This window comes from Gobio gobio (assembly GCF_949357685.1).
Source record: "Gobio gobio genome assembly, chromosome: 6".
NCBI classification, from domain to species: domain Eukaryota; kingdom Metazoa; phylum Chordata; class Actinopteri; order Cypriniformes; family Gobionidae; genus Gobio; species Gobio gobio.
Window position 1 is genome coordinate 44,305,791 of NC_137102.1, and position 26,802 is coordinate 44,332,592.

Below are 26,802 nucleotides of genomic sequence, written 5' to 3' on the forward strand. Positions count from 1 at the left end.
GAAAATATATTTTTGCAGTGTAGTTACTCTCCAACACTATTTAGCACAAATACTTTGATATGTTGAGCTGTTCGTGCAGAATGTACACGTTTCAAATGTAAAAAAAAATATCCTGATGACCCCCATGATAAATCAAAGAAACAGTGGACACTTGTGAAAGTTACACTTTGTATTTCTATAAAAAAAAAAAAATTCTAAGGAAAAGCAAGACAGCAGCAAATGATGTGAGAATGTATAGGAACCAAGATGGAGATTGGATCATGGCGGTGCAGGGTTAGCCTGCCGCTCTTTGCCTGGTGTGGATTTATGGGCGAGCAGGGGAGCTGCAGGCCTTGATTAAATCTGTGACCTTCACCACTCACACAGGCAATCAAGGCGAGGATAAATTCATCATTGCATTGATCCATCAATTGAATTGCGTTTCCGACACTAGCGATGGCTTGACCTCGGCGGCCGGCAGGATTGTCTAATTTGCTCGCGGTGCAGATTGCTAACGCTCTTGCCTTAACTGCACCATGAATTTACGTCTCTACCCCTGAGACGCGCCATCACGAACCACCTCCCTCCCACCAACATCCCCTCGACGAGTGGCAAGCAGCAAAGCAATCAAATAAATATGCCCTTTCCAATTCATTAACATTCACACGGGCCTCCAAATTTACATACATTAGAATATGCAGAAGCCCTTTGTGGTGTTTTTTTATTGGCGCCTTGAGCTAGAGTGAGGCTAACACTATGCTAAAGGCCTACTCGCCACCTTCTTCTACTCTTCTACCCGCTCCATCTTTCAAGACTGTGTTTGTGTGAACACTTTGCATTTGTAATTGAGTAAAAGGCTGAATTCCTCCTCACGTATCTCAACGGCTCCTTAGAGGGGCCGAGAAATTGGGTCATCCATTGGGGCTCTGAGGCAAACAAATGAATGTGAGAGGCAGATGTGAAAAAGATGGAAAGGAGACAGTGCGAGATAAATAGAGAAGAGGAACCGAGCTGTTTTCCCCCTCAGAAATGGACACATTTTGAGAGGAGAGTCAGGTTCTCCGGTTTGTAAACATAATCATGGTGTACTCTGAGGCAGGGAAATGTTGGAATTTGAATCCAGGTCTCAAGGATGTGTTTTGGTTTTGCGAAGTCCTTTAGGGACGCTCTGCTACAAGAAACTATTTGTAATTCCTGCACTCGGGCTCGTTTTTCTGCGATGGTTATTTAAGTCCGTGTTGACTGACCCATTTTTACAGAACACTGGATGTTGTAACGGCTCCAAAAAAGAAGAAAGGGATGTCTATTTACAGCTGAAGTGTGTACTTGTGCCACTGGCAAACAGAATTACAAAAACAATAACTGTTTTTAATCAGGTTGATCAAAGGTTGTATGCCAAATTATTAGTTCCGCTATAAACTCATCCTATTAGCTTCTGATGGCTGCTGGTTTAACATGGTTTTTCTGCTGGTCAAAGCTGGATCATTTGTGGACATTAGAGGTTAATCTGGAATACCACTTTAGTCAGTCTTGTAGATCATCTTTAAAAATTGTCTACCGTAAGCTGGTATGATGGTTTTGTTTTGTTTTGTTTTGTTTTGTTTTGTTTTGTTTTGTTTTGTTTTGTTTTGTTTTGTTTTGTTTTGTTTTGTTTTGTTTTGTTTTGTTTTGTTTTGTTTTGTTTTGTTTTGTTTTGTTTTGTTTTGTTTTGTTTTGTTTTGTTTTGTTTTGTTTTTTGTTTTGTTTTGTTTTGTTTTGTTTTGTTTTGTTGTTTGTTTTGACATGGTTTGTTTTGTCATGTTTTGTTTTGGCATGTTTGTTTTAGAGAAGAAACAAACATGTTGCCTCTCTTCTGTTTTTTTTGTGTTTTGTTTTGTTAAGCTTAAAGACTTGTTTTGTTTTTTGGTTTGCTTCATTTTGTTTTGGTTAGCTTTGTTTTGCTTTGCTTTGTTTTACTTTGCTTTGCTTTGTTTTGCTTTTGTATTGTTTCATTTTGTATTTTTTTAAGCTGATATGACGTGTTTTGCTTTGCTTTGTTTTGTTTTGCTTTGTGTTGTTTCATTTTGTGTTTTTTTTTATTTTTTAGGATTGTATGGCATGTGTTGCTTTGCTTTGCTTTGATTTGTTTAGCTTTGCATTGTTTCATTTTGTGTTTTATTTTATTTTGCTTTGCTTTGCTTTTGCTTTGCTTTGTTTTGCTTTGTATTGTTTCATTTTGTGTTTTGTTTTATTTTTTTAAGCGGGTATAACTTGTGTTATTTTGTTTTTCGATTTGTTTCATATTGTTTTGTTTAATGTAATTAATAGGAGTGCTCTGTAAAGCTGTATGTCTAACCTTTGAGTCTTCTTGTTTCTGTTTTGCAGCCTGCAGGTCAGGCACCTACAAGGCCTCTTCCATGGATGCCTACTGCACCAAGTGTCCTCCTCACAGTTTCTCCCATCAGGAGGAAGCCTCAGAGTGTTCCTGCGAGAAGGGATTTTACAGAGCTGACATGGACCCGCGGTCAATGGCCTGCACCCGTGAGTGATCCAGTACTACAACCATAAATCTATGTTAGGTAGATCATGCATGAATGTTGATAGGGTGGAGGAGTTAAAGAAATCCAGAGAAATCCGTGGATGGATGAACTAATGGAAAGAGGGATGAATGGATAGGTGGAGCTTATTATGAATGCATGAATGTACAGTATAAGTATATGGATAAATAGATTGATGTGTGGATGGTTGAACTGATGGAAAAATGGGTAAATGGAAAGGTGGATGCATGGATGGATAAAATGATGGAAAGTTGGTTGAATGGATAGCTCTAATTATGCATGCATGGATGGATGGATGGATGGATGGACAGATGGATTGATAAATGAATGGGTGGGGGACAGATAGTTTATAAGAGAAGGCTGTTTTCCTTATTTATTCTTATAGACTGGGCTCAGTACATTTTCACCTTCATCACTGTCTCATCATCATACATCACGTCAGATTGGACGTTTAGCTCTGCGTTTACAAGGCTGGTGAGGTCACCTTATATAGACCGAGAGAGTGAGTCATTACCTATATATATATCTGTGTGTGTGCTCTGGGTTGAGGGGTGGAAGAAAGAGAGAAAGAGGGAAAGAAAGAGAGAAATGAAAAAGAAATAAAGGAGAGAGAAAGAACTAATCTCATAAGACAGATCCTAATTAAAGGACTCATTCATCTGATAAGGCAAATCATGCATGCAGCTAAACATATGGATCTACTTAATGACCTTCAGTTGTAGTACATCACACACACACTTACACACAAACTCACCTCCAACCCCACACACTCTCACTCTCACTCTCACACACACACACACTCTCACACACACACACACACACACACACACACACACACACACACGCGCACACACACACACACACACACACACACACACACACACACACACACACACACACACACACACACACACACACACACACACACACACACACACACTGCTTACTTAATGTAATGATAAAATAAATTAGGGCAACAGCAGTGAAATGAGACTATTTACTGTATATGAAAATCATGTGCCAGGAAATAAAAATGATGTGCTAATGTGATTACTAAGAAACCAGCTGTAAATCACACACATGAATATAATTCACATCCTAGCTTATGCACGTCATTTTTGTCAAATTATGTTGATTAACTTTTGTTGTTTTGTTTTGAAAATGACCAAAGACATTACATAACATAGTAAGGGTAAAAAAGAAACAGAAATATACAAAAACCCAAGCCAAAAAAATGAACAAACATAGAATGTGTAGTGCAAAAGATATTTCCCATCCTTTCAAATACTACAAAATAAATACACCAAAACCAAAGATAATCATAGAGTGTGTAGTGCAAAAATATTCTCAGCCTTTCAGTATATGACAATAATAAATTATATTAATAATGTTAATAGTAATAATATGAGTTAATGATAGTAATAATAATTAAACAGGAGAGAGAGAGAGAGAGAGAGAGAGAGAGAGAAAGAGAGAGAGAGAGAGAGAGAGAGAGAGAGAGAGAGAGAGAGAGAGAGAGAGAGAGAGAGAGAGAGAGAGAGAGAGAGAGAGAGAGAGAGAGAGAGAGAGAGAGATAATTAACATAGTGTTTCAATCCAGCACTTTATGCATAATCTAAAATATTTGGGAAACCAGTTTGAAAACAGTCATAATGCCTTATGCTCACCAAGGCTACATTTAATCAAAAATACAGTAAAAACTAATATATTTTAAAATATATTTTACTCCTGTGATGGCAAAGCAGATTTTTTTTAGCAGCCATTACTCCAGTCTTCAGTCACATGATCCTTCAGAAACCATTGAAATGTGGTGTTTTTAAGAAACATGTAGAATTATTAATGTTGACAACATTAATTTGTTGCTGCTTAAAGGAGCAGTGTGTAATATTAATGAGGATCTATTGACAGAAACAATGTTTTCAGTGGTGTCTAAATACCTGAAATAATGAACTGTTATGTTTATTTTTACCTTTAGAATGAGCCATTTACTTACACCGTGGGTCCCCTTACAGTGAAGTCGCCATTTTGCGCCGCCATGTTTCTACAGTAGCCCTAAACGGACAAACTGCTCTACAGAGCTCTAGCTACTCTCTGCTGTCTCAGACGACATCTTTGTCATGTGTCGGCCACCGTAGCTTATGTGCTTCGAAAGAGAGGGATGTGCGGTGGGCAGTTGCAGTTTGCAACCTCATTGCTAGAAGCTGCAACAATTTACACACTGCACCTTTAATATATTTGTGGAATTTTTTTCAGGTTTCTTTGATTAACAGAGAGTTCAGCATGTATTTGAAACATAAACCTTTTTTGTTTATTCACACAAAGTTGAACTTAACTTAGCCTCTTTTTTTAAACCCTTAAAAAAACACTCTTTTCTCCCAGTGACTGGGGATAAACTTTAGGCTGTGCAACATGTAGACTTCATCCACTGGTGACCGCAAACACACACATACATACACTGATCTGTGTCCCAAAGGAACCCTCCCTTTCCACCAGCTAGTAGATCTGGTGAAATGTCATCACCACAGACATTTGAACTCCTCCACCCTGATCCCTCGTTTCTTCTGCTTCATTTACTCTCTCTATCCGGAAACTCTCTTACAGACTCTTCAAACCCTTTGAGCAGTGGAAGCAACCTTCACTTTCTAAGAAAAGAGATGAGCGGGTTTGATTACTGGGGCTTTGCAAAAACAATGTATGTCCTTGTGGAATATGTGCATTGGCGGATCTACCTATCTTACTCTCTTTTCTTTTGGCTTTATTTTCCTGTTTTCATCTCACACACTCGTATGAGAACCTATTTCAATGAGCAGACACCCTGCTGAACAGAGTAGTGTGAAAAAACTTTTAGTTGTGCGTAGTTGCAGGTTTAGCAGACTGTTAAAGAAAATACCCCATGGCAGCACTATCCAGCCCACTACAACCTGCTCAGACCCTCCTCTCATTATCATGCCCTCCTTCGATGGCCTCGGATGAATGCTATCCCTAATGCACTGCAGCAAGGCAATATGGGAAGCAAAACAGCACCAGAGAACCCCTAGGTTTTACTTCATATTTATTTGCTTCTTGTTGTCTCAGTTGGTGTGCTTGCTTTAGAGAGAGTGCGGCACAGTATGGGTTTTCCTGTTTCTTGTTGGCAAAAATTTAAAGATAAGTGCAGAATTTGCTCAACTGTAAGGGCTGTTTTAGGAGAATTTCTCGCTAGATTTGGCATCGACATAAAGTCATTATTTTTAGATGTTTAATTGTTAATATAATAAAAAAAGAATAGAGGTACGTACAAATGAAATGTTTAAGATTATAGGAATTTATCTCTTCGTTTCTATGGAGAAATGTAATGATGTTGATAGTAATTGATTTATATTTTATATTTGTAATATTTATTAATTATAAGAAATCTAATAATATTTAAATAAAATATATACACAAATTAAGTGTTTACGATTATAAGGATTTTATGTCAATTTCTATTGAGAAATTGAACAATATTGATTTAAAATTTTAACTGAACAATAGTAATTCATTTGTTTGTATATTTATTATAATTTATAATAGAAATAGAAATATTTAATATTTAAATATAAAAAGATATGCACAAATAAGATGTTTTCAATTATAGAGATTTGTATACCAATTTCTAAAGAGAAATGTAATGTTTTTTTGTTTTGTTTTGTTTTTACTTCTGAAACACAACTGCTCAATAGCAAACTCAACTTTGTTTTGTAAATGCATAAATGCGATTTACATAAGACTTGTGATCTGCCAGTCTAGCACAAGGAACAAACACTGGGCCAAATATTATGTTAGTATTAGCTATATTACCTAGGGACAAATGAATCCTGAGCTCACGCAAAGCTTTAAACTACATGCCGCACAATGAATCTCATTTACATCGTATCTAAGCTTTGGTTTTATGATGAGCGGATTTGCCGGATATTGAGTATTGAGATATTGCACATGTGGCATCGACTAACCTCACACACAAACAAGCAGCTGTGTTTCCCACGTATGCACGTCTGTTTCACACACATGCTACTGCAGCAAGTTTATTCATCTCACAGACCAATTTTTTCATAACACGTGCAACATTATTTTGAACTGTACAGGCCTGGAATCTGAGCCAAAATAGCCCTCATCAAAATATCCTTTGATCCAAGGCCATAACCATGCCTTGAACATTGAACATTGGGGGACCAATTTTTAATTCTTTATAAAGCATAAAGAAACAGAACAGTGAACGAAATTCTAGGTCTAATTCTAGTTGGGAAATAATCCTTTTGGGACTATTTGCAATTGCAAATAATATTTGCATTAATATGCGTCAAATATATTGTTAGTCTCGAGATTCTTCCCGTTAGTGAATAAATACATAGATCCGCTGGTAATATTTTAATTCCCCAGTGGTCTGGTGGTAGAATTTTTGTAAACGTGTCGAAGGTTACAGGTTCTATTCCGCCCTCATATAGTTTTTTTTTTTCAAAGATGTTCAAGGATTGTATATTAAGAGCATGGACATGTGCATTTTGTTTTGTGATTTCCCCAGAAAGAAGAGAGTCCCCGCAATGGCATTAAGCGATAGATTGACGCGCTCGTCTGTGAATGAGCCAAAAGAGAACGTAAACCCCGCCTACTTTGATTTGATTGGCCATCCCAATCATTTTTGACATTGACGAACGCCGTTATACCTGAGGCAGACCAGACTAAAAATATAACCTTTAAACCTTTTTGTCATCCTAACATACAGAGCGCTGTGTAACGGAGTGCAGGACTCAGGAGAGCACTGCAAGAATTTCAAATATTGGGGGGGACAATTTGGCCATTTCTAATTATTGGGGGGGACTTGTCCCCCTCAACGTCTATGGTGGTTACGGCCCTGCTTTGATCATAAATCAACACCATTAGGTATTTAGGTATCAGAAGTGGTTTGTAAACCTTATTTGGCAAACTTGAGAACTTGAGACCTAGTTAAGTTTAATTTACTAGCTCATTCTGATTATGATTCTAAGAAACACTAAGTTCTAGAATTCCCTGAATTAAACTGAATTAAAGCATTTTTTTTTCTTTTTCTCTCCTAGGGCCTCCATCTGCACCTGAGAACCCCATCTCCACCCTAAACGACACCTCTGTGACACTTGAGTGGAGTCCTCCGAGAGACAGTGGCGGGCGAGGAGACGTCACATACAGCGTCCACTGCAGGAAATGTGCCGCCGACAGCAAGACATGCAGCCCCTGCAGCAACAACGTCCATTTCGTACCTAGACAGTTTGGTCTTTCAATCCCTAAAGTGTTGATCACGGATCTGCTGTCCAACACCAACTACACCTTCAGCATAGAGGCGGTGAATGGAGTGTCCGATCTGAGCCCGACCCCTAAACAACAAGTCACTGTCAACATCACCACCAGTCAGACAGGTAGATTGCGTCTCTGTTCCATTGTACAAGCTTTGTATCAGTAGAAACCCGGTAGTATATTCGAATGACCGTGCTGCCCTCCCTCATGTCCCCCTGAGACGAGAGATTTCAGTATTTTTTGACTGAAAAAAAAACTCAGATGACGCAAAAATCATCGGAGGCTTTTTTGGCCTGAGGCTAGAGACTACAGCCAGTAGTAGGAGCTAGCTCCGCATGTTTTCAACCCGCCCATAGGGGGTGGGATCTCACTCACAAAATGTAAATGCGCACAGCCGCTTGGGCATTCATAACGGAGCGATGCGGAGCAAAGCAAGTGTTTTAAATTAATTCCTATGAAAGTTAAAGCTTCCATAGACATGAACTGAAAACGTGCCAGACTGGACACGCACCATGAATGACTGTGCAGCCGTGAATGAATGACATTGCAGCCATGAATGAATGCCCATGCAGCCGTGCTCATTTAAGTCTAGTTTTAGAATTAGCGCCAATTCGGGGGCCCAAATCTTCTGGGATCATCTTGTCTGTCAGCTCCTTGCTCTCGTGATGAATGAAATCTGACTCCTGCTGCGTTTGTGCTGCGACTCTCGTTCGGCTCACGCTCTATTGAGCAGACACGTCCAGTTTTTAATTGTAGTGTCTGTTCTCTAACTGAACGTCTTGGTTACGTATGTAACCCTCGTTCCCTGAAGGAGGGAACGGAGACGCCACGTCGGAGTACCGACGAATAGGAATCTCGCTCGCGAGAGCCAATCTACTTCGAGTGTAACTAAACGAGCCAATGCACATTGGCATGCAATGATTGCACCAGGTGCTCATGCCACGCCGCGCGGGTATAAATGAGACACAGGTGATTGCATCAAATCAGCCTTTTGCTGAGGAGCCGGGTAGGTAGACAGGCACCCCAGCAGGGTACAGAGGACATGGCGACGGGACGTGGCGTCTCCGTTCCCTCCTTCAGGGAACGAGGGTTACATACGTAACCGAGACGTTCCCATTCAGTCGGTCACTCTCGACGCCACGTCGGAGTACCGACGAATAGGAATCCCTACCAAAGCGCCATGGCTTCTGCCCCCATCCAGTGCCCTGTGTGAGCCACCTGAGCTCTCTTACCTGATGAGACGGGGCTCACACCGGGAAGTCCATCACTGCTGTTCCGCATGACCCGCTCAGTGATTATTGGATAACACTGGGAAAGCGTGCCCTAGAGAAGGGAATGCTGCGGAGCCCACATCGTACCCCGAAGGAGTTATGTGGAGTACAATGCTGAGCCGTAGCCCGCAAGGAGAAGGGGGCTCAGTCCCACTGCAGGGAAGGCTCTCCCAAGGGAAAGACACGGGCTTCCCGTAGGAGCGACCGTGGAAGAAATATGGGATCCCCGCAGGGTCACTCATATGGCCCAAGCCCAATACCGGTTCTCAAGGATTCAGCGGCAAGGGGCCTGATGCCAGACGTTCCGCCACGTCCGGCACCGAGGGCGGTGGAGGACTCACAGAGTTTGCTTCTGGAGAATATAAGCGCCGTAGCGCAGCAAGCCGACAAGAGCCGGGGCCTCTCAGTGCTTCTACCCGTTTGAGGTGAGAACACAGGAGGAGACCGGCTCTACACGTAGGCTATAGAATCTAGCGAACGTGTTGGGTGTCGCCCAGCCCGCAGCTCTACAGATGTCTGACAGCGAGGCGCCACGTGCCAGCGCCCAGGAGGATGCAACACTTCTAGTAGAGTGTGCTCGCACCCTGAGCGGACAGGGCACACCTTGTGCTTGGTAAGCCAAGGTGATGGCATCCACTATCCAGTGGGCCATCCTCTGCTTGGAGACAGCCTTTCCCTTCTGCTGGCCTCTGTGACAGACAAAGAGCTGATCTGAGGTTCTGAAGCTTTGAGTTCTATCCACGTAAACCCGCAGAGCGCGGACGGGACAGAGCAAAGCTAGGGCTGGGTCTGCCTCCTCCGGGGGCAGCGCTTGCAGGTTCACCACCTGGTCCCTGAAGGGAGTGGTAGGAACCTTGGGCACATAGCCAGGCCGGGGTCTCAACACCACGTGGGTATCACCCGGCCCGAACTCTAGGCACGATTCGTCGACCGAAAATGCCTGCAGGTCCCCTACCCTCTTGATGGAGGCCAATGCAGCCAACAGCGAAGTCTTCATTGACAGAATCTTTAGCTCTGCTGACTGCAAAGGCTCAAATGGGGCATTCTGAAATGCTCGGAGCACCAGAGCAAGATCCCAAGAGGGTATGGAGGGGGGGCGAGGAGGATTTAACCGTCTCGCCCCCCTAAGGAACCTGACGACCAGGTCGTGCTTCCCAACCGTCTTACCTTCTACATGGTCGTGATAGGCGGATATTGCAGCAACATAAACCTTGAGGGTGGAGGGCGACAGCCTACGCTCCAACCCCTGTTGCAGGAAGGAAAGCACAGACGCGATCGAACATCTTCGGGGGTCTTCTCGGCGAGAAGAACACCACTCGACGAACAGGTTCCACTTCAAGGCGTAAGCCTGTCTTGTAGACGGTGCTCGTGCCGAAGTGATGGTGTTAACTACCTCTTGGGGTAAGTCACCTAGAACCTCCGCGTCCCGTCCAGGGGCCAGACATGAAGCTTCCACAGGTCTGGACGCGGGTGCCAAAGGGTGCCCCGTCTCTGAGTCAGAAGGTCCTTCCTCAGAGGAATCGGCCAAGGAGGGGCTGTCGCGAGGAGCATAAGTTCTGGAAACCAGGTCCGGTTGGGCCAGTACGGCGCCACCAGCAGGACCTGCTCCTCGTCCTCCCTGACCTTGCACAGAGTCTGTGCAAGTAGGCTCACTGGGGGAAACGCATATTTGCGCAGCCCCTGGGGCCAGCTGTGCGCCAGGGCATCCGTGCCGAGTGTACCCTCGGTCAGCGAATAGAACCACTGGCAGTGGGACGTTTCTGGGGAGGCAAACAGGTCGACCTGTGTCACCCCGAACTGTCTCCAAACCAGCTGAACCACCTGGGGGTGGAGTCGCCACTCGCCTGGGAGCGCAGCTCGTGAAAGCTCGTCGGCCACACGGTTGTGCACACCAGGAACATGAATGGCCCGAAGTGACCTCAGACACTTCTGACTCCAGAGGAGGAGATGGCGGGCGAGTTGCGACATGCGACGGGAGCGCAGACCACCTTGTCGGTTGATATACGCAACGGTCGCAGTGTTGTCCATGCGGACCAGTACATCTTTGCCCCGTAACCACGCTTTGAGGCGGCTCAGAGCAAGATGCACTGCTAGCAACTCGAGGCAATTGATATGCCAATGCAGGTGCGGGCCCGTCCAAACCCCTGACACTGCATGCCCGTTGTACGTGGCTCCCCAGCCCATGGCAGAGGCATCCGTGAAAACCACAGCGTGCCTGGACACCTGTTCCAGGGGCACTCCGGCCCGAAGGAACGAGGGGTCTGACCATGGACTGAAGGACTGGCGGCAGGCCGGTGTGATGCTCACCCGGTGAGTGCCGCGTTGCCACGCCCATCTCGGGACTCGGCCGTGTAGCCAATGCTGAAGCGGTCTCATATGAAGCAGGCCGAGCGGTGTTACTGCCGCAGCGGCCGCCATATGCCCCAGGAGCCTCTGAAACTGTTTCAGTGGAACCGCCATCCTGCCTTGAAACGTGTTCAGGCAACTCAGCATCGACTGGACACGCTCCTCCGTGAGGCGGGCTGTCTGTTCGAACGAATCCAACTCCATACCGAGAAAAGAGATCCTCTGCACGGGGGCGAGTTTGCTCTTTTCCCAGTTGACCCGAAGACCCAACTGGCTGAGGTGTCTGAGCACCAGGTCCCTGTGTTCGCACAACTGATCCTTGGACTGTGCTAGAATGAGCCAGTCGTCGAGATAGTTGAGGATGCGAACGCCCTGTTCTCTCATGGGCACAAGGGCCCCCTCCGTGACTTTCGTGAAGACACGGGGGGACAGGGACAGCCCGAAGGGCAGGACTCTGTACTGATATGCTCGACCCTCGAACGCAAAGCGCAGAAACGGCCTGTGTCGAGGAAGAATCGAGACATGAAAGTACGCATCCTTCAGGTCGATCGCTGCAAACCAATCCTGGGGACGGATGCATTCGAAAATGCGTTTCTGCGTGAGCATCTTGAACGGTAGCTTGTGGAGGCTCCGATTCAGGACTCGCAGGTCCAAGATTGGCCGTAACCCACCGGTTTTCTTGGGTACAATGAAGTACGGGCTGTAGAAGCCGGTCTTCATATCGGCTGGAGGGACCGGCTCTATCGCGTCCTTCGCCAGTAGGACAGCGATTTCCGCACGCAGGACATGGGCATCTGCAGCATTCACCGAGGTGAAGCGGACGCCCTTGAACCTGGGGGGGCGCCGGGCGAACTGAATCGCATAGCCGAGCCTGATGGTCCGAATGAGCCAGCGAGACGGACTGGGGAGCTCTAGCCAGGCTCGCAGAGACCGTGCAAGCAGGACCATAGGGACCACCGGCGCACCCACGGTGGGGCAGCGAGGTGGAATGCAGGTACCGGGCTGGGGCGGCTGTCTCGTGGAGGCGGCCCGCAGCGAGGTGAGAGTGTGCTGTGCAACACTTACCTGATTCCACAGGTGGGCAGGAGGAACGTGAGGAGGTCGTCCACTGCTGCCCGCTGGCGAAGGGGGAGGATGAGTGTGGTCCGGCGTTTGACCGGCCACAACTCTCCGAGCCCCCTGAGGACCCAGAGATGGAGGAAACTGCTCTTTTATTGAAAATTTGGGTACCAGAACAGAAACAAAACGGAACACAAAATTCTCCTCCCGGCCCTCCTCCGGGGGATGGTCACCGTCTCCAGAAGAGCAGTCCTCCCCATCTCCGGGTCGCCCGTCTCAGGGCCGCTTGCCCTTGCCCCTGCCTTTGCCACCTCTCTTGGCAGGAGCCTGGACGGGCTGGGCGGCCTGCTTGCGCCCGGCTCCACGACGTCGCTTGGGTGGAGGCTGCTGCTGCGACGCGGGAGCGGAGGCAGACGCAGGCGGCCGCCCTCGGCGACGAGCAGACTGAGGTGCTGCCGGCGGCGGGGTGGAGACAGCAGCTGACCGCCGTGGCAGGATGTGACTGATGGCCTCAGTCTGCTTCTGTGCGGCCGAGAACTGCTGGGCGAAGTTCTGGACCGCGTCGCCGAAGAGGCCGGTCTGGGAGACGGGGGAGTTAAGGAACCTGATCTTGTCGGTCTCCCTCATGTCTGCCAGACACAGCCAGAGATGGCGTTCCTGGACCACCATAGTGGACATCGCACGACCCACGGCCCGCGCCGTAACCTTCGTCGCACGAAGCGCGAGGTCCGTTGCGGTTCTCAGTTCTTGGAGAACTGCGGGATCGTGCAGGTTCTTCAGTGCCTGGGCCTGATGAACCTGCAACAACGCCATAGCGTGTAAGGCGGAGCCTGCCTCTCCACAAGCCTGGTAGGCCTTTCCGATCAGATCGGACGAGTACCTACAGGCTCGGGAGGGGAGACACGGGTTCCCCCTGGATGTGGAGTTAGGGCACAGTTGCATAGCAACGGCCCGTTCCACGGGAGGAACCTGCGTGTAACCCTTTGCAGGTCCGCCATCGAGGGTGGTGAGGGAGGAGGATCCACTGGGCCGGTTTCGGGCAGTAAAAGGTGCCGTCCACGACCTAGTGAGCTCCTCGTGCACCTCCGGGAAGAAAGGAACCGGGGTGGGGCGCTGAGAACCAGCACGGGCCACCCCGAGAAACCAATCATCCAACCTCGAAGGTTCGGGACACGGTGGAGGGTTCCACACGAGCCCGATCTTCTCGGCGGCCCGGGAAAGCATGGCCATCATCTCCGGATCCGTATCGGGCACAGCGGATCTTCCCGAAGGAGCCCCCTGCGCCGACACGTCATCTCCAGAGAAGTCTGACCCTCCCTCCGATGCAGCGATGGACATCTGATCATCAGGGGGAGCCCCGAAGGATACGGATGGTGCACATCTCGAGGACGGCCCACCACGTTCCGACGGCAGCTCTGCTGGCTGCGGAGTGCGTGAGGGATGAGGGTTCCCCGGGGGTTGGTTCCCTGGGGGAAGCTCGCTCACCGTAACCCTCAAATCACCCGTGCTACTGCCTGAAGTAACCCTCTGTGGAGGGTTAGATCGAGGCAGAGGCACGGGGACTCCACCCCTTGCGAGATGGAGTCTAGACCGCAACTCCGAGATGGTCATGTTCCCGCAGTGAGAACATGAGTCATCCACCAACGCTGCCTCAGCGTGCTGAACGCCCAAACACGAGATACAGCGCTGGTGACCATCCCTTGGTGACAGGTAACCACCGCATCCAGAAACACACAGATAGAATGTCATCTTGAAAAAGACGCAAGCTCTATCTGTGTTTGCTCTTTCAGAAGGACGCTCTCCTTGGTGCTGAAGCACGCAGGGGGCGGGGTCGCGGCGACACAGTCAGGGGGTGGGTGCAGCCTGACGTGCGCGCTCTCTCACACGAAGGCGCTCTCTTACCAGCCGTAAGAACGGCTTTTCAGCGCTCTCCACCTAGCGCACCGAACCAGCTGTGAGAACAGCATTTGTGATTGCTCTAAACAAACAACACAGAGAGATGATCCGAAAACCACGCGACCGCTGCTGTGCCGTCACACCAACACCGACTGAAGAGATCGCTTCCGAAAGGCGGCTTCCGTCTTCAGTCAGGACTGCGAAGTAGTGAGTGATATCTGGCATTACCATCTACCACCCGGCTCCGAAGCAAAAGGTTGATTTGATGCAATCACCTGTGTCTCATTTATACCCGCGCGGCGTGGCATGAGCACCTGGTGCAATCATTGCATGCCAATGTGCATTGGCTCGTTTAGTTACACTCGAAGTAGATTGGCTCTCGCGAGCGAGATTCCTATTCGTCGGTACTCCGACGTGGCGTCGAGAGTGACCGACTGAATGGGAACTAAATGCTTTTATTACTATAAAAATCTAAACGACCGTGGGGCGGTGCCACGGTGGGCAAGTGATGAAACCGGTAGGCGTGGCTTGGGAGTGGCCTCGTAGGGCAGCGAAGCAAGTGCATACTGGGAGTTGTTGTTCTTTCATCCACATGAGCCAAAAATACATTTTCTGGCTTTTCTTAGTCTAGAAGGCACCAAATTCTAAAATAATTTCACATTTTTACTACATAAATGACCCAATTTAAATACACATTCATCTTTCCAGCGGTGAAGTATATCTTTTTGTTGCATTGTGCTTGGTAGCCCCACACACAGTGAAATCTGATTGGTTCAAAATCTAGCATCAAGTATGTTCTGATTGTCTGAAATTGTCACTTTGTTCAACATTTTGCCTCCAGTGAGGACTGATAAATGATTCAACGCTCAGACGTTGTGTTGTCTCGGACCTGGTTTGGATGCGATGTTACACTTTGAATGCCAAAGCCGGTGCAATGCTACACGCTGATAAACAGAAAACCAACATACCTGAGGCAATTGTTTTTTTCTGTGAAGAGGTCCTCATTAGATTTCCGTAAAACAAAGCACGCTCCAAATATGATTTTTGTAGTCAATGTGTGTGAGTCTATTATTCAAGAGAGGTAAACAAGATCTCTTTTTTTCAGTTTCCCCCCCTTTCTTATTCAAAATGTTATGCATCCCGAACCTTTATGCTGACAGTGAAGGTTATCTTTTTTTATTCAATGAGATGTCTCAAAACTCTCCAGTGTTTGACAGCCCTTGTGTCTAGTGTGTGTTTTTGCGTTTGTGAGCCGGTCTTTGTGATGCATCATATTGTGCCGTATTTTCCCTGCTCTGCTCAAGGTCCCAGAATTGAATAACAGCCAAAGTAACGGTTCAGTACAGCCAGAGGGTTGTTGTTCGACCAGATTCCCGTTTGCAGATTCCCATCTCTCTCTAACACACACAACCTCTGTGAAGTTCATAAGTTCATAGGTTTCTAAATGCTCTAAATAATACATGTCATCAAATATGTTGTCTGCAGTCAGGATTCATTCTCTGGTGCTAAAATGGGGTGAAGACACAACTGCCCTCGTAACTTCCTGTCTCACACCCCTGACGGGCCGACAAGGGTCATCAGGGCAGGCATGTTCTCATTAAATGTGTGTTTGTGAATGTGTATATGGTGGTATTGGGCTTGTGTAAGGCTCGGCTGAGGTATTAAATATGTATGAAGCTGGTCGGGCTGTAGAGGGAGGCTCTTGAGCAGAACGGGCACATGCTGAGAGAGAAGTGCTTAGTGTCAGAACAGGGTCAAAGATCCCAATGATTTATACATTCAGCCACGTCAAACGGTGAACCAACCCTAATCTGAATATTGTATAGTTTAGAGCAGTTTAGGAATGAATTCTGCTCATAATATTTCGCATTTAATGGCACCCTCTTAAGAATAAAACTTTTACAAAAAAAAAGATTTTTTTGCATGTAGGCTGATGCAATGGAAGAAAGTTTTTTAAATGCCACAAGCAAGGTTTTTTCATTTATTTATTTTATAATTTGTTACTTTCTATTTCTTTAGACAACTAAGTACTGTAGTTTCTATGTACTAGTATTTACTACAAATAACCTTAAACAAGTCAAAAACCCTATATAAAGAATCAGAAATAAATGATCATAAAAATTAACTTTTTTACCTTTACTTATATTGTGTAGCTGTAAAATAAAAATATATTTAAGATTAATAATCAAATGGCCAGAGTGGGAAATTGCTACCTCCCAAATACAGTTGCTTTTATGTATTTATTCTATGAAGATCAATACAATCGTAAGATTATGGTTCTCAAATTATATTAGCAATTAATTAATTATTAAATATTTCCATAATTGTAATAATTGCTCATTATTTCTATATTATATAATAATGATAATAATAAGTATGAAATATTTTAGAAATGAAAAGTATATACACAACCTTTCAACAGTTTGAACAGTTAAAATAAAACCCAATTAAAACAGTAATATTGTGAAATATTATTACAATTTAACAACTGTTTTCTATTTGAATAAAATTTAAAATGTAATTTATTCCTGTGATGGCAAAGCTACATTTTCAGCATCACTACTCCAGTCTTTAGTGTCACATGATCCTTCAGAAATCATTTGAAAATGCTGATTTGGTGCACAAGAAACATTTCTTATTATTGTCAAAGTAGAAAACAGTTGTGCTGCTTAATATTCAGTGACACTTTTTTTTCCCTCCAGGATTCTTTGATAAACTGAAAGTTTTAAATGACAACATTTATTTGAAATAAACATTTACTGTAACTTCAATTTAATGCATCCTTTTTGAATAAAAATACTACGTTAGAAAAATCTGACCCTAAACTTTTAAATGGATTTTAATATCCATTATAAATACACAAAAAAAAAGGTTCTATATGGCACCAAAATGTTTCTTGGCTCGTAATCACAGGGGAACCTTTTTAAGTGCTATATAGCACCAATTGTGGTGCTTCAGTGGTTCTTCACAGGTTCTTTGATTAAGGTGCTTTATAGCACCTCTGAAGAACCGCTGAAGAACCACTGATGCACCAAAATTGGTGCTAGCACTTACTTAAAAAGGTATGATTACCCTATGATTACGAGCCAAGAACCATTTTGGTGCCATATAGAACCTTTTTTTTATTTATTAGAGTGAATAGTTACCAGATCCATCAATTACAAAAAAGTTAATTCACAGAAAAGCTTGTATACGTGTTGGAAAAAGTACTTGCAGAAAGTTTTCTGTGATGGGTAGGCTTAGGGTTTTTGCAGTATAAAAATTATTGGGCCCTATTTTAAAGATCTAAGCGCATGGTCTAAAGCGCACGGAGCAAGTGAATAAACTTTTGCAATTTTAACGACGGAGAAAATGTTCAGCGCCCCTGGCGCATGGTCTATAAGGGTTGTCCCTGTTCTCTTAATGAGTCATGGGAGTGTTATGGGCATAACGTGCAATAAATCGTCATTACTGCAAATAGGTAGGCTAATTCTGATACATGCAATGACTATTCATTATGACATGTAGGCATTTTTATATTTATGTACACAATAATAATCTTTTACATTTTAATCCTTTCATTTTTTTCATATTTAAACATGTTTGTGTGTTGTTCCTGTAATAAGCAGAGTGTACGCACGCTGTGCACCCACCTAGACGCATATTACTAACGCGCTCTATAAAAAACAAAAACAAAATATTGCAGCATTGACTTCAGATTTCAGTTGCCTCAAAATAGCAAAGCACCAACAATGCGTCTGAACACACCTCGTTTTCAGACCAGCACGTCCATGGGCGCACAAATAAGCGCAAATGCATTTGCTATTTTAACAACGTGGCGCAGGATGTGAAAATGATAACTGCCGCATTGCGCCGGGTGTATGATTGTGTCTAGGGAAAGTCCCTATAAAACATGAACACACAACGTGTGTGTATGTGTGTGTACAGTTGTATGTCTGGTGTAATTTTGAAGGATGTTCACAGATCTCAGAGCACAGAAGAGGTGAAGGACACCAGGAGAATTTACCTCCAACCATCTGACCAAATATCAGACCCGCTGTCTCTGCTGCCCCCCCCCCCCCCCCCCTGTTCTCATTCTCTTTCTCTGTCCGTCCTGCTGTAGTGAGAGATGAAGGGACAGGAGAGAGACACCGAGAAGGTGTTAGACTGGAGTGTAATTACCTGCTGTTGTGTGGCTCCCCTTTGTCTCTCTTTAGACAAAGATTTCCCAGCACTTGTGTCTACGTGTGTAAAGCACTCTCGAGTGTGTCAGAGGACCTTGAGCTCTCAGTGGTTTTGTTTTGTAGCAATATAAGTGTAACTGGAATTAAATCATGTGGGTCAGAAAGCTGCGACTTGAGCCATTTTACCATTTGTGAATGCACATCATCTAATTATGGCTCTTCTCTCTCTCTCTCTCTCTCTCTCTCTCTCACACATTGTCTCTCTGTCTCACTGTTTGCAGTAAATGTGATCCTGAAAGAGAGAAAGAGTAAAGACAGCATCACACTGGCCTGGCAGGGACCTGACAGACCAAACGGAGTCATAGTGGAATATGAAGTCATCTACTATGAGAAGGTACATCTCATCTCCTCTGCTCTTCTTCTCTCCTCTTTTACGTCCATCAGCTCTACTCTAACAAGCTGACCTCTCTTCCTCATACGCAGATTACACACATGCTTCTTTGACCTCCATTAAATGCTGTAACGATTGCAGTTGTCCAGGCAGCCCTGGCATGTGTAATTGAGGGCTGAAGCATCATCGTGCCTTTGGGAATGAAAGCAATCAGTAGACCCTGTACGCCACAGCCGACTGCTCACACATACACATAGCTCTTTAATTATAAAGGGAGAATGAAACCAGGGCTGACGTCACCGATCAAAGAGAATAGCTTCACAGTAACACACCTGTATACTTAGACACACACATCCATGCACACAGTTATTAATTAAGTAATAAAACCAACGCTTCGTCCCAATTCACATACTATCCGTACTAAATAGTATTCAAAAAAATTATTAGTATGTCCCAAATTGTAGTATGTTGAAAAGAGTATTCCAAAGATTCCCGGATGGTCTACTATCTCTGGTCAGAATTCGAAATGTGCAGATCTAACGGCTGATATTGCCCACAACCCATTGCGAGATGGACGAGGATTCGATTAGAACTACAAATGCGGATACAAAGTGGTAATAAACTACAAACATGGCGGTTATGCGAGTCCGACGGTTAAGTAGAGAGGGTTAGATAAAGGGGTTTGAGTGGTCAGTTATCAGTATTTAACCTGACGAAAAGATATTTATTCAATATTATCCACATTATATTTCACCTGCTGCAGCATTTTGAACTTTTGTAATGATACATTTGGCCATTAATTTTTAAATGCATCATTATATTTAAACTGCAAACACATGAATCTCTGCATTAAAGACCCACGAACCCACGTACTACTACATTTCTATATATATATATACCCGATACGGTAGGCACGGGATGCACGTAACTAAGCAACAGAGTCCGTTATAGATGACGAAGTAGTAGGTCCAAAAGCTTGTATACTCTTCTGCTACACACTCATAACATAACTATATAGTTTTCTTCCCAAAAAGAGTACATACTTTTAGGTCGTAGTATAAATAGGCGAATTGGGACGCAGCCCAAAGCTTTGTGGGATAGAGATATAATCCATAAATGAATACCAATATTTTTTGTTTTGTTTTGTTTTGTTTGTTTGTTTTATTTTTTTGTTTTGTTTTGTTTTGTTTTGTTTTGTTTTGTTTTGTTTTGTTTTGTTTATATATTTTTATTTTCATTCATTTATTTATTGTATTTTTTTAAATATATTTTTCATTATTATTTTTTTATTTAGTTTAGTTTAGTTCTGTTTAGTTTTTTGTTGTTGTTTATTTATTTATTTATTTATTCATTCATTAATTTATTTAGAGAATATCTTCACTGCAACACACCTGCATACATAGATGCCCCTTTCCCTAAACCTACCCATCACAGGAGATTGTGCAGTTTACTTTCTGTGAAAAAAACCTTGTTCTGTGTGATTTATAAGCATTTTGAAAAGTGATGACATGGGGAACGTCCTCATATTTCACCCTCTTTTTGTAATACCTATGTCATACCCATGTCATTATACACATTTGTGTCCTGTTATTTCACAAAAACATGCCCACACACACACACACACACACACACACACACACACACACACACACACACACACACACACACACACACACACACACACACACACACACACATACTAAAGGAGAACATGCATTTTTTATATATTTTATTTATTTCTAATATTTTATGTAATACATAAACTAAAATATGAATTATTTTCACTTCTATCCCTAACATCCTAATTTTAATTGTTCTCATTAAATTAAATATAATCTCTTCTAAGAGCTATTCATAACCATTCAAAGCATACTGTCTGCTGTTGACTTGCAAAAGGTTTTTTATATATCAATCCTGCACAGATGCAATCGTTTGACCCAGTCTAGTCTGGCACACATGCTGGTTGCTGTGCGATTATGGGATGTCAGCTCAGACTGAATGCCAGGATGGGTGTCTGGCATCGGAGATCGTGTGGTTCATGCTGTGTTTGTTGGAACTGGAATGGTCCCACGCTCTCACACACAAACCTGTTCTGCCCTTGTTCATTCTGGGCGTGGTGGACAGGGACCAAGTCTTTCCCAGAACCCATTTGGTTATGGGATGCTCTTTAATATTTGGAAAACATGTATTCGTTTTGAAGGGGTGTTTTGGCTGCAATGCTGATCTGATTCAGTGACTTGTAGCTGATTTCTCAGAAATATCCATTTCAATATCAAATTCTAGGTTTAGATTATCAATTTATAGGATCATATTGCAAGATATTTTTAGATTTGCATAGCCTTTTTAGACTTGAATAGCTTGAATGCAGGTAGCTTAAGATAATCAGCCAAATGTAAATTAAATGATTATCCAGACTGCAGACTGTAAGACAAAGTCAGCCAATCATATCCAAACTAGCGATTTCAGCCATTTTTGTGTACAATATGCCTGTGAAATGTTAGCTGGCAGTTTAGGTAATTACTATAAAAAATTAATCAACACACTGAATTCATAGACCCACATTCACACACCACTGCAGATGTCTGACTTATGCAACTATAATCACACCAATAAGCATGTCAAACAGTGAAAATTAAAGCCCTGGCCTGGCCTGGTCTGTTAGCACCCCAGCATCTGCCTCTCTAAAATGACTCAAAATATGACGCCTGCTGGCTACAGTGTTAACATGCTGCTGAAATAATATCCTTCATTAATCCTCTTATGTTCTATTCTACTGCACAGACTCGAAATTCAACACTGCCACCCTGCCGTTTACTTTAAAAAGCTTTAACAAGTATATTACAGATTGAATTGTTAACATTGTTTGCATAGCATCACATTTCATATTGATTATTAAACATGTTCGTCAAGTTTAAACAGTTTGTCAAGATTAGACTACAGTTAAAAATGTGGGGTCAGTAAGATTTATTTTGTTCTGCTAGGATGCATTGAATTGACTTTGTTACAAAATATGTATTTCAATAATTAGCACAACTAATACCAAATCGTCATATTAGGATGATTTCTGAAGGATCACGTGACTGAAGACTGGGGTAATGATGCTGAAAATTCTGCTTTGCCATCACATGAATGTATTACATTTTATGTTATTTTGTTATTTTAAATCAAATATTTTTGATCAAATAAATGCAGCCTTGGTGAGCATAAAAACATTTTCTTTCAAAAACATTTAAACTTTTAGTAACATTTTCCAAATTACCATTACATTTCGACTGGGACACTGTGCAAGTCTAAATGTACCACCATTTTCTGTCCTCTATCTTTAAATCCAACCAAACAAAACAATTTCACTTTGAGTGAATGTGAACGTTGTTGTGTTTTTCTGTTCCAGAACCAAAGAGACCAGAACTACACAGTTCTGAAAACCAAAGCCCACATGATGACAGTGGAGGGCCTGAAGCCAGGCACCACCTATGTGTTCAGAGTCAGGGCGCGCACTGACGGAGGCTACGGCAGCTACGGTGGAGAGATAGAGCTGGAGACCAGTCATGAAGGTAATGTTTTTAGTCTTTTCTTAATGGTTTCATTTTTCTCTTTCCTTTCTGGGACTTATTCTCTTTCTTTGATCCACTCTGTTGATAGTTCATTAGTGGCATGCCGCAAATCTTTGGGGAGCCCACCGCAAACCAGCACTAATAGCATAATAGTGATACTATGTTGGGAAATATAACTCCTTTTTTTAAAATATTGTCTTTATTATGCCTTTTCTTTGTGTCAGTGCCATAATTTTAGTTATTTGTAGACATAGACAACTATTATTTAAATATACTGCTTCAACAGTTCCATTGGGGCGGCAGTGGCTCAGTGGTTCATGTAGGTTGTCTACAAACCGGAAGGTTGGTTGTTCAATCCCTGGTTCCACCTGACCAAGTGTCGAGGTGTCCATGAGCAAGACACCTAACCCAAGCTGCCCCCGACGAGCTGGATGGCACCTTGCATGGCTGACACTGCTGTCGGTGTATGAATGGGTGAATATGAGGCAATATGTGAAGCGCTTTGGATGGCCATGGGTCTGTTGAATGCGCTATATAAATGCAGTCCATTTACCATTCAAAAGTTTGGGGTCAGTAGGATTTTATAAAATTATATTTATAAAAAAAAAAAAAATAAAAATAAAAAAAAATATATATATATATATATATATATATATATATATATATATATATATATATATATATATATATATATAAAATAACTGTTATATTTGTTATACTGTTATATATTTTTTTATTTTAACATATTTTAGGGCTTGCACGATATATCGTTTTAGCATCGATAACGCGACGTGTGCATACTCGATAGTCACTTCGCAGGATGTGCGATGTCAAGTATAGGGATCGTATTGATTCATACGGACCAGGCACTATGGTTCGAAATGTGACTCTCAGATTAATTGCAAAGTTTAACCAGAGCGGAAGTTTATCATGTGCACGTGTTTTAGGTCCTGTCAGTTTAATCCTTAAATGCATACCTCGGGTCTTTAGCGACCCCGGACGTCATTCACTACCCTCGTCCTCATTCATTTTTTAAGTTAGACATCAACCTTCTTAGTATTCCTCAATCAATTCATTATAAACAATATCACAAGAAAAAAATATATAAAATTATTAAATAATGCCTGTTTTTCCATAATTTTTTTGTAAAAATTGTATTGGGTCGCTAAGGACCCGATGTGTGTAAGATTGTACGTGTATTTTTTTTTTTCTGCACAATAATAATTGAATCTTTAATGATGGAATAGGTGCAATTCACCTTTATTCCAGAAGGTGGCAATGTCTGATACACAATGACGAAGTGACGTTTCACTCAGTTACAACAGACTTAAAACGAAACAATAATAAGTATAATCTGCAAAACTTGAAATTGCTCAGTGATTTACTGCACAGCAAGAACTGACGCAATCAAATATGAGTGTCACTGTCACTTGATGGTGGATCTGGTGAAGAAGCTGTCAGTGATCAAAATATTGATTTTGAATGTTGAAAATTACCGTTTTGAGAATGTGTTTGAGATAGCGAATATGAGCCAGATGCTGAATGTACTGGGAAATTATGTAAGAATGATTGGCGAAACAGTCATTTAAGGGTTAAACATTCAGGAACAATCAGAAACTTGTGCGCTGTTTTCTGTTTACAACTGAATTCCGTTCTCTTCCGCCTCTATTTGTGCTTATATGGACACATACATGCAAAATAATGTCAAAATTCTTGTCTCTGTTAGTATCCTCGTAAACACAGTTGCTTATAGATTACGTGAATGTCAATAATTGAGAAAGAAAACAGATGCGTATCATTTTATTGGATCCGTGCATTCAGTCTTAAACTGACAGCAGCCTCATATCCCTGCTGCTTTTCATGTCATTAATGCTATTTAAACAACACAATACAAAGAGAAAATCACTTTTGTAGCTTTAAGAAATATTAATATTTACTTTAAACAGTGAAGACTATGCAGTGTTATTTTAGATTTGATTATTGAATTTCTGTCTGAATACTGTTAGACATAAAGCACTGTTTATTTCATTTGTATCTTTGTTCTATTGTATTTATAAATGCTTGTAATTTGTTTATTATTTTACTTCATTATTATTTACAAAATCACCTCAATTATTCTAAAATAATTCATTATTTCCAAATAGAGCTACTCAAGTCATCGGGTGAAATTATTTTCATATTGCAATATACATCACAGAAAAACAAAATATTGCAATGTCAGTTGTTTTTTTCCAATATCGTGCAGCCCTAATATATTTGTATAAAAAGTTATTTATTCCTGTATTGGCAAAGCTGAATTTTCAGCAGCCGCTAATCCAGTTTTCAGTGTTGATCCTTGGTGCTGATTTGGTGCTCAAAAACATAATTTCCAATGTAGAAAACTCATAACGGCATCCCACACCCATACACCAGTGTCTTTAATATACTCTTTCCATTGTTGAGCAGATGCTGGGTTTTCAGGGCACTTCTCTGGGTTTAATATGGTGAACTGGTGTGTGACTTATTTACCAAACCTCCTGCTTATGCTCCCTGGGAGGTGAGCATGTGTGTGTCGCCCGTGTCTCATGAGGACAAACGAAGCTGTGTTGAGCTGACCTGTGTCTCTTTGATGGAGATCAAAGAATGGTGGCACATTTTAAAAGGCTCTGGGGCATACGGTAAACACAGAGACCTTGTGGTATATGCGCCTCATTTAAAGCACGTTACGGCCCAGCGAGTGTCTCTGGAAGCATATCACAGAGCTCAGCCGACCTGATCTGCCAAGCTGAAAGTTAACAGAGTCCAGTATAATTGCTCTTTTAATTATATAAGAAATGCTTAAGCCTTCGGCTCACGGTGACATTCATAAACCGCTTACGCCGTGAGCATTAGTTCATACGATACACATCAGAGCAGAACACACAGTACTGTAAGCAGTATATGCATTGAGTCTGATAATGTAGAAACATTTTCCCCTAAAATCCCTTTATGGAACCATTAGCTAGAAGCTAGAAAGGTTATTATAGTTTGATTCTTTTTTTTTTTTTTTTAATTAATTTTTAGTTTTGGTTTTCTTGTAATTATTACAGAGTTCTATAATTGTAATATTTGTAATAGGTTAAATGAATAGGCTAAATTAATAATAACAGCATTATTAATATCTGGTGGCATTTTCATGTTTAATGCAGTTTGGTTGTAAAGGTTTCCAGTTTTTCTAGTTTTCAATATAAATCAAAATCGCATCCAAAATAAAAGTTTGTGTTTACATTATATATGTGTGATGTGTACTATGTATAATTATTATGTATATTTGAATACACACAGATTAGTAGTATAGACCCAGCTCCCAACCCAACTTTGAGAATAGATTAACGAATAGAAATAAATAGAAAAACTATTTTTTTAATCGCCCGATAAGAGTCTCACGTTAACGCAGCACGTTAACGCCGATAACGGCCCAAAACTAATATATACAGTATATATATATATATATATATATATATATATATATATATATATATATATATATATATATATATATATATATATATATATATATATATATATATACACACCTGCGTGTGACTTGAATCCTGCTTTCCACTTCTACTAATCCTGTTCCTTCTGTTCTCCACATCCTTTCCTTTCTGTTCTCTATGTCCTTTCCTGTCATGTCTCCCACTGTCCCTGTCAAAATATAAAAATCTTGGTACGATCATATAGCTGTGAGAAATTCATATTTAGCATATTGCTTAGCTGATTTCGTGCATCTGTTCCTGTCTCAGTGAGTTGCGATCTCTTTCTGTATGTGGTGCATAACAGAGATTGTTGAATGAAGTTGAGTGGAATTCTAAATCAATTCCTGTTGCTGGAGATATTCATTTTCCTGAAAGAGGTGGTTACTCATGCGTTGCCGGGCTTGATAAATTATGTATTTGTTTTGAGTAATGAGTCGATTGCGGCAGCATAAAATCCATATACTCGCCGTGAAACTTTCAAACCGGGCCTGTTATTCCCTCTGTTAACATACCTATTTGGATGCCATGCGTAAATTAGAAAATTGACTCCCGTCTTCACCTACATATTTAGTGGCCAAATGCAGCTGGTTATGTTTTTTTGGTTTTGTTTTTTGAAGGGAAGAAAAGCAAAGCTAAATATGTAACCCTCTTTGAGGTGTAAGAGACCACATACTTGATGATGATATGTTCAAAGGTTCTCCATGAAATATGTTACATTACTTGTTATAAGATTTTTACAACCAACATCACAATACTGCAAAAAGTCAACTTTTAAATACAAGCCTAGTTAAAACAAACCTGTGGTAAAAACAGCAGGTTAAAGT

General features: G+C 42.4%; 1 protein-coding gene across 1 annotated transcript in view; it reads left to right on the plus strand.

Annotated features, from left to right (window-relative positions):
* The window catches only part of epha4b (eph receptor A4b), a 170,473-nt gene that overhangs the window by 82,985 nt on the left and 60,686 nt on the right, over positions 1-26,802 (plus strand). Inside the window, exons 4-7 of the mRNA XM_079818802.1 lie at positions 2,344-2,499; positions 7,588-7,923; positions 18,818-18,930; positions 22,319-22,481. Coding sequence (XP_079674928.1) covers positions 2,344-2,499; positions 7,588-7,923; positions 18,818-18,930; positions 22,319-22,481 — 768 coding nt within the window. The remainder of the gene's footprint in view (positions 1-2,343; positions 2,500-7,587; positions 7,924-18,817; positions 18,931-22,318; positions 22,482-26,802) is intronic.